At 44.8% G+C, this 15,987-nt stretch overlaps 1 protein-coding gene across 1 annotated transcript in view; it reads right to left on the minus strand.

Moving 5' to 3' along the window:
* fbxl20 (F-box and leucine-rich repeat protein 20) overlaps positions 1-12,948 on the minus strand; it is a 19,304-nt gene extending 6,356 nt beyond the window's left edge. The window contains exons 1-10 of the mRNA XM_080855870.1: positions 12,680-12,948; positions 8,356-8,417; positions 7,093-7,147; positions 6,632-6,706; positions 6,350-6,444; positions 4,703-4,771; positions 4,396-4,491; positions 4,009-4,135; positions 2,897-2,971; positions 1-72 (exon numbers count right to left, since the gene is read on the minus strand). The exon at positions 1-72 is cut by the window's left edge and continues 59 nt beyond it. Coding sequence (XP_080711996.1) covers positions 1-72; positions 2,897-2,971; positions 4,009-4,135; positions 4,396-4,491; positions 4,703-4,771; positions 6,350-6,444; positions 6,632-6,706; positions 7,093-7,147; positions 8,356-8,417; positions 12,680-12,721 — 768 coding nt within the window. The 5' untranslated portion in view covers positions 12,722-12,948. The remainder of the gene's footprint in view (positions 73-2,896; positions 2,972-4,008; positions 4,136-4,395; positions 4,492-4,702; positions 4,772-6,349; positions 6,445-6,631; positions 6,707-7,092; positions 7,148-8,355; positions 8,418-12,679) is intronic.
* Between the last annotated feature and the right edge of the window lie 3,039 nt (positions 12,949-15,987).

Below are 15,987 nucleotides of genomic sequence, written 5' to 3' on the forward strand. Positions count from 1 at the left end.
GCCAGACACACACAGCGACTGCAAACGGTGGCATCCTCGACAGATTGTGATCAGGCCTTCGTCTGTGATCTGCTACTCAAGGCAATGCCACAAGACAGAAAAAACACACACACATACACAGACAAACACACACACACACAAAAGGGAGATAGATAGAGACACACAACAAATGGGAAAGGGGTAGGTGGAAAAAAAGAAAGGGATTGGGAGGTGTCAAGGAAAAAGCAACCAGATGAATGTGTAGCCCAGCTTGATTTCACACAACATTAACCATGTAGGTTACACAGAAGAAGAGAAAACACTCTCTTTTACATGCCTCCTCTCTTCTCCTAGTCTTTCTCTCTTCCACACCTCTCCTCTCCTCTCCTCTCCTCTCCTCTCCACTCCTCTCTTATCCTAGTCTGTCTCTCTTCCACACCTCTCCTCTCCTCTCCTCTCCTCTCCTCTCTTCTCCTAGTCTGTCCCTCTTCCACACCACTCCTCTCTTCTCCTAGTCTGGCCCTTCTCCCCTCCTCTCCACCCCTCTCAACACCTTTCCACACCTCTCTCCTCCTAGTCTGTCCCTTCTCCACGCCTCTCCTCTCCTCTCCACACCTCTCCTCTCTCCTCCTAGTCTGTCCCTTCTCCACCCCTCTCAACACCTCTCCACTCCTCTCTTCTCCTAGTCTGTCCCTTCTCCTCTCCTCTCCTCTCCACCCACCTCCTCTCTTCTCCTAGTCGGTCCCTTCTCCACCCCTCTCCCCTCTCCTCTCTTCTCCTAGTCGGTCCCTTCTCCACCCCTCTCCCCTCTCCTCTCTTCTCCTAGTCGGTCCTTTCTCCACCCCTCTCCCCTCTTCTCATAGTCTGTCCCTTCTCCACCCCTCTCCCCTCTCCTCTCTTCTCCTAGTCTGTCCCTTCTCCACCCCTCTCCCCTCTCCTCTCTTCTCCTAGTCTGTCCCTTCTCCACCTCTCCTCTCCTCTCCACTCCTCTCTTCTCCTAGTCTGTCCCTCTTCCACTCCTCTCCTCTCTTCTCCTAGTCTGTCCCTCCTCCTCTCCTCTCCACTCCTCTCCTCTCTTCTCCTAGTCTGTCCCTCTTCCACACCTCTCCTCTCCACCCACCCCCACCGTTCTAATTGAATAATTATGTCTAGTCGTGGGTGTGTGAAGAGTGTTTATACTTTTTTTTTCTGTAACAACATTTAAATATTTAAACATGATTGAATATTTAAATATTATTAAATATTTAAAACGCAAGTCTTTGAAAAGAGTCTGTGTCAAGACTTCAGCACACGTCAACCTATAAGTGTCGAAAATAGCAAGATTTGACGAAGTCTGAAGTTTGGTATTTAGGTGCATCTCACTTTTACAAAAGGTTGAGGCCACTGTTTACGTCATTACATCTGCACGCTTAAACAAAATACATATTCTAACCTAGCTTCGATATCGCTTTGCTGTCTAATTGAAGGCTCTTTGCAGGGAAATAATATATGTTGACTCTAACCTGCAGTGGATAGCAGTTAGTTAGATGTAAATCTAAAATGATAGAGGGGAAAAGAGGTTTTGAAGGAGAAATTGGTGTTTCAAAATCATTATACAAGTATAATAATCTGTACCGAATCGTGAGTTGACTTAAGACTCATATCGCCTCCATCAAAGCAGAAACACTGATGTGTTTGTCTTTCATTCACATCACACCAGACCAGTACTTCACGCCTACCAACACCACATCTGTGTTTTGTCTCTACAGGGCGCATCAAAAGAAGTCTGTGTGTCTGTGTGTGTGTGTCTGTGTGTCTGTGTGTCTGTGTGTGTCTGTGTGTGTCTGTGTGTGTCTGTGTGTGTCTGTGTGTGTCTGTGTGTGTCTGTGTGTGTCTGTGTGTGTCTGTGTGTGTCTGTGTGTCTGTGTGTGTCTGTGTGTGTCTGTGTGTGTCTGTGTGTGTCTGTGTGTGTCTGTGTGTGTCTGTGTGTGTCTGTGTGTCTGTGTGTCTGTGTGTGTGTGTCTGTGTGTCTGTGTGTCTGTGTGTGTGTGTCTGTGTGTGTGTGTCTGTGTGTGTGTGTCTGTGTGTGTGTGTCAGTGTGTGTGTGTCTGTGTGTGTGTGTCTGTGTGTGTGTGTCTGTGTGTGTGTGTCTGTGTGTGTGTGTCTGTGTGTGTGTGTGTCTGTGTGTGTGTGTGTGTGTGTCTGTGTGTGTGTGTGTCTGTGTGTGTGTCTGTGTGTGTGTCTGTGTGTGTGTGTGTCTGTGTGTGTGTGTGTCTGTGTGTGTGTGTGTGTGTCTCTGTGTGTGTGTGTCTGTGTGTGTGTGTGTCTGTGTGTCTGTGTGTGTGTGTATCTGTGTTTTGCCTCTACAGGGCGCATCAAAAGAAGCACTCCCTCATCATCTGATGCAGATCAGAATCCTCAACCTGTCTCTCGCTCTTGAACTGTCGGGTCTTCCATACTGCACATACAGTTTTGGAAGCTTTGATAATGAACCATGTCTCTTACAAATGGTTACATCTAACCTTGACCTTTTCCTTTGTTTCAGGCTTTAATGTGTTTCCCTTTTATTACGCTTTTATGTGTTTCACTCTTATCAGGCTTTTATGTGTTGTCACAACATTGCAGTGACTGAGGCAGAGAGGTCAACAGACACCAGAGGATAGTCTGTATATGACTGTCTGAATTTTATCAATACAGAATAGATTAATACATCAACTCATGTGGAGTCACTTATGTTTCCCTTCATGATTTTCACACTGACTGATGTTCAACACTGAAGTCTAAAGTTATTCAAGATCAATTTGTGAAGTCAAGTGTGAAGTCCATTTTCATGTGATTTTGAGTCCGGTATTTCTGAGTTAGTGCATGTTTGTCTAGGTGTTTGCAGGTATAGCACATACCATCTGTGGTCAGTGTTGTGTGTGATGGCAGGTCTTACCGAGCATGTCTGAAGGTTGAGTGTGACCAGTTCTGGACAGTGGGCTCCGATGTGCTTCAAAGCCTCGTCCTCCAGCTAGAAACAGGAATAGAAAGAAGAGAGAGAAACAATATAAACAATAACACTTAAGACAACAAAGAGAGACAACAGAGAGAGAGAGAGAGAGAGAGACAGTTTTCATAATTGCCATTTGCTACAAATATCCTCCAGGCTAAGTCCCCATTCATATTGCATCACCCACATGAACTCAATTTATGGTGCCCTCTTGACAGTTTGTGGGCTTTCATTTCAGGACTGCGACGACTGGCTCATTTCTTCCACTATGTATCAAAGCATTCCTAGAATTAAACTGGAGAGCGAGCTAGTAATCATCCGGCATTCATACTCATCCGGCATTCATTTACGAGAGACTACATTTGGACATTGAAACAAAGCGTGACAAATAGTGATCGATAATCATGAGTAATAAATAACATATAATGGTGCTAGACGTTTAGAACATTAGAGTTGTTGGCATGTTAGTGCCCTGAAAACAAAACAGGCCAGAATTGAGTGTTCCGATACTCAAATGCATACTGAAAACGGTAACGCGTCTTGAGTATGCTTCCTTGCTGCGGAAACGGTTCCCCAAAAAATAATAATAATAATAATAATAATAATAATAATAATAATAATAATACATTTTATTTATAAGGCGCCTTTCAAGTTACTCAAGGTCGCCGTACAACAGTCAACAATAAAGTTCATTGAAATGTTTTAAATGCACAAAGCAGAGCAGCAGCAGAACAACGACAACTTCAGCAGACAGGAACATTAAAAGTTATACGCCTGCCTAAACAGGTGGGTTTTGATGCTAGATTTAAAAAGAGAGATTGAATTTGTGCTGTGTGCTGTGAGCTGTAGATGTACCTGAGTGCATCCTTTAAGGAAGCGGCCCTTGAGTGTGTGTGTGTGTGTGTGTGTGTGTGTGTGTGTGTGTGTGTGTGTGTGTGTGTGTGTGTGTGTCTGTGGACGTACCTGAGTGCACCCTTTAAGGAAGAGGCCCTTGAGCCCGGGACAGCACGTGTGTGTGTGTGTGTGTGTGTGTGTGTGTGTGTGTGCTGTGGTCATACCTGAGTGCATCCTTTAAGGAAGAGGCCCTTGAGCCCGGGACAGCAGCGCACCAGGGCCTGAATCCCATCCTTAGTGACCTGATCACACCATGAAATGTTCAACTGCTCCAACTGAGGACACCCCTCACTGTAGTCAGACACAGACATGGATCATTCCATTTCAGAGAGGTACGTCATACTTATGGACAGCTTGTGTGGAACATGTTAGTACACTGCACTATTAGACTATGCACAGTGCTGATGAAACTGTACCTTGACGTCAAGTGGTCAATATGCATTTTTTTTTGGGAGGTGTAACAAATAACTACTAAATAATGGTCTCAGCATATCCAATGCACAGATGTAGGTGATGATGGACATGTGTGACCAGTACATGGAGAATCTCACCTAAGTGCTTTGAGTGACAGGTTGGTGATTGAGGTACAGGAGGCGAGGTCCAGGTGCTTCAGTTTGGGACAGAACTTACTCAGACTATTACATGTACTGTAGAGAAAGAGAAAGAAAGAGAAAGAGAGAGAGAGAGAGAGGAGAGAGAAAGAGAGAAGGAGAGAGAGAGAGAGAGAGAGGGAGAAAGAGAGAGAGGAGAACAACCCGAGAGAGAGAGAGAGAGAGGATCAAACAGAAACACAGTTAGAAAAAATGCAGTTGAGCTGATTCACTTCCAGGTGAAAGCAATAAAACACACATCACACACCTGTCAGTGATCTTGGTGCAGCCATTGAGACTGAGCAGCTCGATGTTTCTGCAATTCTGTGCAAAGGTTCTACAAGTAAAAACAGACAAGCATTTCCAGTTAAGGAGAGAATATCACACTTTTGGCTACAATTCTATCACTCAAAGCAACCTTCAGGAGTATTTTACACTGTGTGCACTAAGAAATGCTGGAAGGCCTTTGGGGAAAGCTGATTCGATCCAAGACAATGACTAAGGATTTCCTCTATAACTTTCTCTCTTCAGCTCTAGTCTTTCTGCTGGTCAGGTCCTGTCTCTCTCTCATTCCCCAGCCTGTCTCCCTCTCTCGCTCATCCCCCCGCCTGTCTCTCTCTCTCTCTCGCTCTCATTCCCCCAGCCTGTCTCCCTCTCTCGCTCATCCCCCAGCCTGTCTCTCTCTCTCTCTCTCTCATCCCCCAGCCTGTCTCTCTCCCTCTCTCGCTCATCCCCCCGCCTGTCTCTCTCTCTCTCTCATCCCCCCAGCCTGTCTCTCTCTCTCATTCCCCAGCCTGTCTCCCTCTCTCGCTCATCCCCCCGCCTGTCTCTCTCTCTCTCTCTCTCATTCCCCCAACCTGTCTCTCTCTCTCTCTCATCCCCCCACCTGTTTGTCTCTCTCTCTCTCTCTCTCTCTCATTCCCCAGCCTGTCTCTCTCTCTCTCTCTCTCATTCCCCCCGCCTGTCTCCCTCTCTCGCTCATCCCCCCACCTGTCTGTCTCTCTCTCTCTCTCTCTCTCTCACATTCCCCAGCCTGTCTCTCTCTCTCTCTCTCATCCCCCCAGCCTGTCTCTCTCTCATTCCCCCAGCCTGTCTCCCTCTCTCGCTCATCCCCCCGCCTGTCTCTCTCTCTCTCTCTCATTCCCCAGCCTGTCTCTCTCTCATCCCCCCAGCCTGTCTCTCTCTCTCTCTCTCTCATCCCCCCAGCCTGTCTCTCTCTCATTCCCCCAGCCTGTCTCCCTCTCTCGCTCATCCCCCCGCCTGTCTCTCTCTCTCTCTCATTCCCCCAGCCTGTCTCTCTCTCTCTCATTCCCCCAGCCTGTCTCTCTCTCTCTCTCTCTCATTCCCCCAGCCTGTCTCTCTCTCTCTCATTCCCCCAACCTGTCTCTCTCTCTCTCTCTCATTCCCCCAGCCTGTCTCTCTCTCTCTCTCTCTCTCTCTCTCTCTCATTCCCCCAACCTGTCTCTCTCTCTCTCTCTCATTCCCCCAGCCTGTCTCTCTCTCATCCCCCCAGCCTGTCTCTCTCTCTCTCTCTCTCTCTCATTCCCCCAACCTGTCTCTCCCTCTCTCGCTCATCCCCCCGCCTGTCTCTCTCTCTCATCCCCCCGCCTGTCTCTCTCTCTCTCTCATTCCCCAGCGTGTCTCTCTCTCATCCCCCCAGCCTGTTTCTCTCTCTCTCATTCCCCAGCCTGTCTCTCTCTCTCTCTCTCTCTCTCTCTCATCCCCCCAGCCTGTCTCTCTCTCTCATTCCCCCACCTGTCTCTCTCTCTCATCCCCCCACCTGTCTCTCTCCCCAGCCTGTCTCTCTCTCTCTCTCTCTCTCTCTCTCATCCCCCCAGCCTGTCTCTCTCTTTCATCCCCCCAGCCTGTCTCTCTCTCTCATTCCCCCCACCTGTCTCCTTCTCGACCGTCTTACCTGAGTGCACTGTCTCCAACGCCAAGACACCCTCTGAGACTTAACTTTCGCAGAAACCCCCCACACCGCTTAGAGATGTTCTCCACCACACGACCCTGCAACACACACACGCACACACACACACACACACACGCATCAATAATAAATCCATATGAAAAGAACAAAATATTCTGAGCCAGGAGAGATTGGTAGTGAAATAATGACTAAAGGGAAGAAAAGTGTGACTGAGTTGTGTGTGTGTGTGTGTGTGTGTGTGTGTGTGTGTGGGGGGGGTTCTCTGACCTCAATGTCCCTCTGGAAGTCAAAGAGGTCAATGCGCTGCCAGTTACTGCCATCCAGAGCCAACACATTCCACGACTGGGAGGAAGAGAGAGAGAGAGAGAGAGAGAGAGAGAGACAGAGAGAGAGTGTATGAGTTCATCTTAGGACACACACAGTATGAGACTCACCATGAGACTGACAAAGAAGATCAACATCACCACCCCCTCCTCCTTCTCACACACACAAACACATACACTCATTCCAACTGCACACACACAGGCTGCAACACAAACACAAAATCCATTACCATCCTGAAGTATCTACGCAACACAAACCATACTGCGTGTTCATTTAATTTGACCTCCATTTGACCTCCATAGTAAATGGCAGTAAGTGTAAGTTTTACCTTGCTCGTTTACTAAGCCATTTAAAGTAAAAACTGGATTCAACACTAGCAGTGAGCTTTGATGGTTCTCACTTACCCTGGAGACTTGTGCACAGCGACACAGCGTAACCACATCCAGGAAAGAGAAAATTCTGGAAAACATAAACCACTATAGATCAGCATCCCTGGTTTCCATGGACACCCCGGACAGGTAATCAGGGATTATGAATAAGGAGTCGATCAGGTGACAGAGAAAAAGACAGCACGTGTTAGTGTGTGTGTGTGTGTGTGTGTGTGTGTGTGTTTGTTTGTCTGTGTTTGTGTCTTCTTCACATGTGTCTCATCAGTGATGCAGTGGTGATGTTAGTGAAACATAGACACCAACGGAAGTATATCAGGATCACATGCCACAGCCAAGGTCCCCGCTCCACGGTCCCCGCTCCCCACTCCCCGCTCCCCGCAGCGTCAGCACCCTGTGTCCCACATACTTTGTGGTCGAGGCCCAGGCTTGAGTTACGGCCTTCATTTTCTGTTTGCTCAGGGCCTCTAGGCTGCTCTCCTCACAATCAATTTCAGTGTTTTATAAGCCACAGAGCCGCCATCCGGACTACATAATGAACTCCCAAAGAGATGTGTTTGTGTGTGTGTTTGTGTGTGTGTTTGTGTGTGTGTTTGTGTGTGTGTGTGTGTGTTTGGGGGGGGGGTGTTGAAAGACAGAGAAAGACACAGTAAGACCCAGTGAGTTGTAAGAAAAGGAGACATTGCCCCTAGCATGTTCCATTGATCAGGTCACTGTGTCAACTAGATTAGAATCCTTTCTGGACAAAGACAGATAGTGTAACAGGTGTGTGTGTGTGTGTGTGTGTGTGTGTGTGTGTGTGTGTGTGTGTGTGCGGGTGTGTGTGTGGGCGTGTGTGTGTGAGAGAGAGAGAGAGAAACAGATGAGTAAACAGACGAAAACTGCGTAGCACACCACCGTGTGTGTGTGTGTGTGTGTGAGAGAGAGTGTGAGTGTGTGTTTCTTCTACATATACAAAAGCAAGCGAGTCTGTGAGAAAGCCATGATGGCCAGGGCGACTGGGCAACCTCAGAAGCACTGGTCTACTGTAAGCACTGAGCCCCTCACCTCATCAACAGCTCCTTGGGCAGCTTCTAATTGATCACAGCTCTGTGTGTGTGTGTGTGTGTGTGTGTGTGTGTGTGTGTGTGTTCTACATAGCACTGAGCCCCTCACCTCATCAACAGCTCCTTGGGCAGCTTCTTATTGATCACAGCTCTGTGTGTGTGTGTGTGTGTGTGTGTGTGTGTGTGTGTGTGTGTGTGTGTGTGTTTCTTCTACTGTAAGCACTGAGCCCCTCACCTTAGTAACAGCTCCTTGGGCAGCTTCTTATTGATCACAGCCTCGTCGCTGTTTGAGAACATCTGAGGGGCAAAGGGGGATGAAAAAAAAAAACATTTGCTCAATCAACACAATCCAGGCACTGTACAAACCTCAGGTTCACACTGAGGAGTTCGTTGTTTAAAGCCAGCGGTCAAGAGTGTGAAGTGTAAAGTGTGTGTAAGTGTGAGTGTGTGTGTGTGTGTGTGTGTGTGTGTGTGTCATAGATGGTCTTGTTTTCACAAACAGTGGTTGATGGCAACAATGTGTCATAGGGTTGAAGTGTAAAGTGTGTGTGTGTGTGTGTGTGTCATAGGGTTCACACAGGGTCAACATTAGAGCACAATCACAGAGCAGCTGGAGGAGGACGGAGGGGGGGGGGGGGGGGGGGGGGGGGGGGGAGTTCAAGAGAAAGCATAGAGAGAGAGATGAGAGGAGGGCTGATAAGGATGATGGCATTACAGAAAAGCAGCACACAAAACACCACGATTGAGAGAGGAGATGGCTGAACTAGAGGCGGGGGGGGGGGGGGGGAGATGAAGGTGTGGAGTGGAGTGAACTATCACTGAAGTCATGGATGGTCGCTTATGAAGCAACTTTTGTAGTGTTAGTGCTCATGAGTAAGACAGAATGAAAAGATTATGTGTGTTTTCGTGAGAGAAAGACAAAGAGAATCAGGAAGAGAGAAAGAGCCATACAGACACAGACAGACAGACAGACAGACAGACAGACAGACAGACAGACAGACAGACAGACAGACAGACACAGACACAGACACAGACACAGACACAGACACAGACACAGACACAGACAATGTTGAACTTCCCAGACAGACAGGAAGCCCATGTGGAACTTCTTGTTTTGCATGTTACTGATTTCTGTTAGAGCCTTGAATCGATCTCTCTCAGAGGGTGAAGTGTTCATTAAACATTTGTATCTCCTCAAACAAGCTATTTAGATTTTTGAAGTAACGTCCTTGGAAAGACACATACATACACACACACACACACACAAACAACCTCTCCATTTCTATGCATAGGTCACATCGCAGTCTAAGACACAACAAAGTGCAACAAGTTCCCACATACATTGATATATAAAAAAAAGTGTGGTTTTTTTTGTTCAAATTATATAACTTTTTTTACTGCGTGTCCATATGTGAAGGCCTATTGAATATGCGTTTGCAGTGTTTAATGTTCACGTATTCAAGTTGCCCAATAAGGCTATATAAGGAGCCTCAGACACCAAAACACATCCTCTCATTAAACATTATTTACATTCTAAAATCCATGCAGGGTGGTAGCATGGACCAGGTGTGACACAGGATTGGTTTTTATATTAGAACCTATATACAACTTTGGGAACACTCCACCTTCAGGTCATGCTACAGGTTCAGTGTGGTCCTGACGGACTCTGACACCTCTGACCGCTACACACCTACAACTGCATCAGAGCAGATGAGGAAGGCAATGCCTTGGTAATGAAGGTAACATAAAATATCTCTAAAGCAGCAATACGGAGTTCTGTTCCAAAACTAGTAAGTTAACTACCTAAAAGGCATGCAACCTTGCAAACACCACCAACAGCCCAGCTGACACTGATAAAAGCTTGCAAACACACTAACTGGTGTCTGTTGGCAGTTTAGCTGGCAATGTCATGGATGTAAAAGCTTTTCTTCCATTTTTACAGGGTGTACCAGCCTGTTACACAGAACTTCATAGGGCATATCCTGGATGGCTAGTGGGGAAAACAGAGGTGTTTATCTGTCTTTCACAGGACCATATGCTATCAAAATTAATTCCAGGATGGTACAAAAACTAGTTGGCTATAAAACAATGTCTCAAAAAGTGTCAAATTGCTACATAGTGTTACTTTAACAGCTGCATTTACATTCAGTTATTTCACCACCATCTTTTGCAGAATACAGTATGGCGATGAGCTTATCAGTGCTCAGGATCACTGAGACATAAAACCACTGGCATTGCTACCAGCATGTGTTACCCATTAGAGAGGAAAGGTCACAGCTAAAAGCAGCATCATAGCAAAGTATGACTTTCATTTTTTTCCCTATAAAGTAGCAAGACTGTAACTTTATTATTTATAGGCCACACCTGCTTTTCATTATAGTTTCAGTGTTTAGTGCAGAGAGGGGGCTACTCCGTGAGTGGGGTACAGAGAGGACTGAATTATTGTCACGCATGTCACAAGATGTCAACCGACTCATTACAACATCTTTGTCGGGAGAAACACCAAGAGCTCCACCGATACCCTTGGCTCTTCTGACACTTTAAATGAGTGATAACAATAATGCCAGCACCTCGCAGAATGCAGACATTGTATTGACAGGATGGTATCATGGGCACGTGTGCTGGCTCAGTCGGAGGTACCACCCCTGTTTTGTCTAGCACATGATCACATGCCTGTCATCAGTCAGATGATTACACAATCCACTGGACAGTGGGTCAATAGTGCATTAGTCCTCCACAGTGGACTGTAGTGGGGCGACAGGGAGGCGCGCACACGCGCTCTCACAGAGACAAACACACGCTACAACAGGGGCTTATGCCACAGTAGACGTGTTAAGGTCATGAGCCAGTACTGGAACTAAATGGCCACCAGCTCTCAATTTTAGTTTTTTGCTGTGCCAATTCACCATTCACAGATATAGGCTACTCATCCGAACTCAAAATGGACCTTTGCCAAACCCAAATAGCATCCATTCGTGTCTATTTGTTCTATTCATGTCGCCTGTAGACACAAGAGGTGGTCGAATCTAAACGGTAGTGAGAAAAACACGCTTTCGTGGCAACAGTTTCTTAGGTGTGGATTGCGCTGTCAATGCTGCTGGTTATTCGTGTTTGGTATATTCCCTCGCTACGTGCCCTGCTGTCCAGACGACCACTGCGTCGGTTTGTCGCGGAGGCATTAGAACCACAACAACTGTCTCTCAAGTGATGAAAGCAAATAGCCCACATTTCGCAATTTTTATAACATCATTGTTGTCACAACGGCAGGCTACGGGATGTTTTGATAATGCCAAATCGACGCAGTAAACAAACGACTGTTGTCGATTCGACATTTTCGTCGACCTCCGTGGAGGATGACATTGCATAGCTACCCAAATGCAATGAATGACTGGCATGCAAATATTCCCGAGACGAAATTCTATTAACGCCCATTGTTATTGGCTAATAAGGCACTGATCACGTATCAGGCGCAGCTGTCGGGTTCCAGGCCAGAAGGTAGGCTAAGGCCTCTGCGATGCCGTCAGCTGTTGCACCGTTAAAAATAAATAAAACCACGCAAATCCCACGCCGCCTAGCTAGGGATTAAACAACAACCCAGCTCTCAGTGAAGGGTGCACATAGCATAGCAATGCCACGGTCACAACATACAGCTTTTGTCTAAAATGTAGGGGAAAGACGTGTTTTAGATGTTTGAACGCAATATCCTCGGTATGGTCCATTCTTTATAAGAGGATAGCCTACAGCGACGCAAAGTTTTGCCGTGTTCAAAATAGAAATGAACCGTCTTTTTAGGAAAACGTTCTGAATGTCAACACAGTATTTCACCACTTTCGCGTTACTTTCCTCTTACATTAATAAATGACCGAAGAAATCCTTCGATTCTCCAGTTGGAAAATAACACATTTGGTAGTTTAAACTGGGGCCGTGTCCTGGGCTACTGGCCGAGTTTGTTGCAGTGGCAGCCGCAGGGCCGTGCAGTCGCAGCGGCCATAAGCGCCCACACCAGTCCCATGATTACACACAACCGCCCCTGTCCCCAAATCCGTCTGATTAGCCTATTCGGCGAAAGAAAATGATGCAGCAGGCCTAAATGTTGCATTCTGGCTATACCAAACAGTGTCAAGCCGAAGACATTTCGTTTCAGATATATCTCTACGCTATTGTCTTTGTTTTGATGGCACAAAGAGGATGAAACAAAATAGCCTAAACATTTCCTATCCAAGCACAACGATTAAAGTTGTCGAGTGGTAACCGTACATTACGGTCTATTTAACATCATTACCCTATACAATCTCGTAAGTGCACAAAAGCGTTACACGCTTTTCATGGTACGAAAACAACAGAAAAGGCTTTTTGACCTAATCCTAAACGCTGACTGCGGAAGCTGACAAACTCGGTAACCCAGTAGCCGTCCATAGCTTACGTAGCTAGCACAATAACAATGCGAGATCATCAAGAAACCTTTATAGAAACGCAGCAAACATTGTATACATCTCGATATCGACGTTTAAATGAACTGTCAATCATTTTCAATTGGCGTAATGGTGAAAAAAACTCACCTCAAACCGACTCCGCGAAACCCCGTTCACCTCCTTCCCCATCGCGAACGGTGGTTTTGCCCGACTCAAGCGGGGAGGATAACGAATCCGTTGTTAAAAGAACAGAAATATGTCGGTGTCCGTGCTTTCCTTGTCAAACCTATCCAAACCGATCATACTACTGTTGTGTAGGCAACCGTGGATTTGTGATTCATTGTATTTCAAAGGGTGAAGCTAACGCGCTAGCTTTTGGAAGGCTATTGAAGCCGTTGCAGCCCAAACCATGGACAAGCCTGGTTCTTATCTCTCTTCTAGCTATGTGTCTCCCCCCTCCTCCGTCCTCCCCCCTTATCTAAAAGCGCATTTGTTACTTATCCTCAATTCTGCTTGAAATAAATGCTACGCAACACACATGGTTGCTATACAGACGATAAATCTACTCAATGCAATTATATATATTGTTTTAATTTAGATATTTATAGCTGTGCCATTACGTTTGGAATTTTGAAACATCTTTGATAGCTTTCACAGCTATGGCGTTTTCATAAATCACAGGCCCAGGAGATAGCCTTCCCTTTTAACCTTATTTGTATGTAGCACAAATCGATTAGTTTTGAGTAAAAAATAAGCCTAACACAAATATTTGCAACCAAGCGTTAGCCCATACAAAATGCAACATCGGGCCTAGTAAACACGAGGCCTGACTATAGGTTATGACTCACTGTAGGATGTGTGTATGGATCTGTGCAATTGTGTAACATGAAAATTTAACCTGACGCTTCGTTGTTGGAAGCGTATTGAACGCTTTGTTTTCCTTATCCTAGTTACAAATAGGTCTCAGAATCGGTTGTCACTTTGCCATAGGTAAAGAAGTTTATAGCCATTTCACTATCTTTAATTTCTTTTGATTAGAGACGCTGTCTGAAATCTGAGTCCCCTACGATGGTGATTTCGATACCTTGATCTACTTTTGGGACGATAAATAACCGCAACATTTGGATACAAAACAACAACTTTTGTCTTGTTCGCGTGAAAACTGCACTTCCGCCTGCACTTAAGACCGCCTCCAGGGCGCATTTGTCCAATCACGAGATTGTTATTTTGACGTCATTAAAGCGGGAAAAAGAAGCGTGGTCTATGGACTCTCACATACGCAACAAACCGCAGAATATACATTTTGAAATCACTGCTAACATGAATTGAAACCAGTCACGCCTACCAGCCTTAAAAGAATTTCCCAATCCATTAAGACCATTTACATTAGGCACTATAGTTTTGATCCAAAGCTATCAAGCTAAATAACTTCATTCATACCGAAGCAATTGTGGGTGCTTTGCTGGTTTTGACATGGAGGTTTGAAGTTGTGAAGATGACTGTGCAGTTATGCAAGTTTTGGAGCATAAGTTCTAATGTGTCTTGGCAAATGTGAAAAACTCTAAATATCTGGAAATAAAAAGCTGGCCCCTATTTCAGATATATATGGCAATTTGCTTTGTGTGGTTTTTTTCAGACTTTATAATGACTGATCTCTTTCCATTAAAAAAAAAAACTAAATCAGAATCTCAGACTATAATTTCAAGGCCAAATAAGCTGTTAAAATGGTGTAAAAGTGGTTGTTGAGCTAAATGGTAAACCTCTCATTGCAGAATCTTGGCGGTTAGCGGTTTCTGCAGACCAACCATTTTGATACGGCAAAAATACTGCAGCTAAGTTAATGTTAAGAAGTGATTTGCCTAATAATGGGGCTTTGCTGATACATGTATACATTTCCTGTACTTCGGCCTTCTGTGGGAATTACTAAATGACTGAAATGGAGGCTAAAGTCGGGCATTTTTATTATTTATTAATGTAATATATTTATTATTTGTATTAATTTCTATTTTTTTATGTTTATGTATATACTTGAATCCTATTCCTACTACCTTGCTTCTTTGACAATTTAATTTCCCTCGCGGGATTAATAAAAGTGTATCTATCTATCTATTATTTCTAGGGACTCTGGGGGCCACAAGCAGAAGCACCTAATCCTGCCCCCTGACCCTCACAGTGTACACATCTACAAAGGGATTCTGTTCAAGTGCATAAATGGACATGCACCTCCCTACCTGCAAGAATTAATTACTCCCCAAACCTCCACCTGCACCCTCAGGTCTTCAAACAGCTCGCTCCCCCGCGTCCTCAAAACCAAGCTCCGCACCATGGGCGACCGGGCCTTTTTCTCGGCAGCGCCACACTTATGGAACAGCCTCCCTGACCACCTAAGGGCAACGCAGACGCTGGACTCCTTTAAAGCTGGACTTAAAACATTTTTATTCAGGAAGGCATTTCTGGCCTTGTGTTAAATCTTTTCTGTTATGCTTATGTTAACAATTTTTTATTTTATTGTATTATTATAGTTAGTTTCTAATATGTAGGCACTCTGATATTCCTGTGAATGACAAGTGCGTTAAAAAATAAAATGAATTATCATTATTATTAAGTGAACCTTTTATTTTTTAAATTACAGAGTAAAGTGCATACTATACTTGATGATGTAGACTGGCATGTTTGTAAACATCATGAGCAGAGCAAGAGGTGGAAAGTGAAGAAACTGATAGAAAGAAAATACATAATTATATATTCATTGTAATAATTAACAATGTGTGTGTGGACACCATATACAGATTCACGTAAGAAGATATTTTGGAAGGCAAGTCACTGTCATCTTCATACTGGTCTAAACTGATGCTACCTTCTTGAGTCGACCTATAATTGGGATGTAAAAACAATTGTAAGAAACTTAAGCAAATCTTAAAAAGCATGGAGTTGTATTTGGTTAGCAATATCCGCCGTTTACACATTAAAAAGAGGTTATTAAAACAGATGACAGTGTAGGAAATAACCGTAGCAACCACAACGTTTATGCAAACACTTTCAAAACACGTAGCAAGTAAAATAGCTACACTCATTATTATTATTAAGCTGTTTATTAATTTAACTTATTATTAAGCTAGATGTTGTTAGAATTGACCACCCATTTATCTGCAGGGACACATTAAAACGTTGCCATAATCGGCATAATTCAGTCAATGTAACAAACTCATTCTTCGAATTCTAAAAGACTGTACAGAGACAATGCAACAACACAAATTTACTCCAATAAATGTAGGTTATTTAGACTTTTGGGGAAGCAACTAACATCACAAAGGCCTTAGAAAACACAGTCGGCGCCCACTAAAATTCAAACTGTATTGGTTAATTTGTAAAAACTAAATGTTTATCGCGTTAAGAGTCATGCATATACTGCATTGTAAGATGTAGGCTAATCGACATTGAGCAATCCACCCAAA

The sequence above is a fragment of the Sprattus sprattus genome (assembly GCF_963457725.1).
Source record: "Sprattus sprattus genome assembly, chromosome: 18".
Lineage (NCBI taxonomy): Eukaryota > Metazoa > Chordata > Actinopteri > Clupeiformes > Clupeidae > Sprattus > Sprattus sprattus.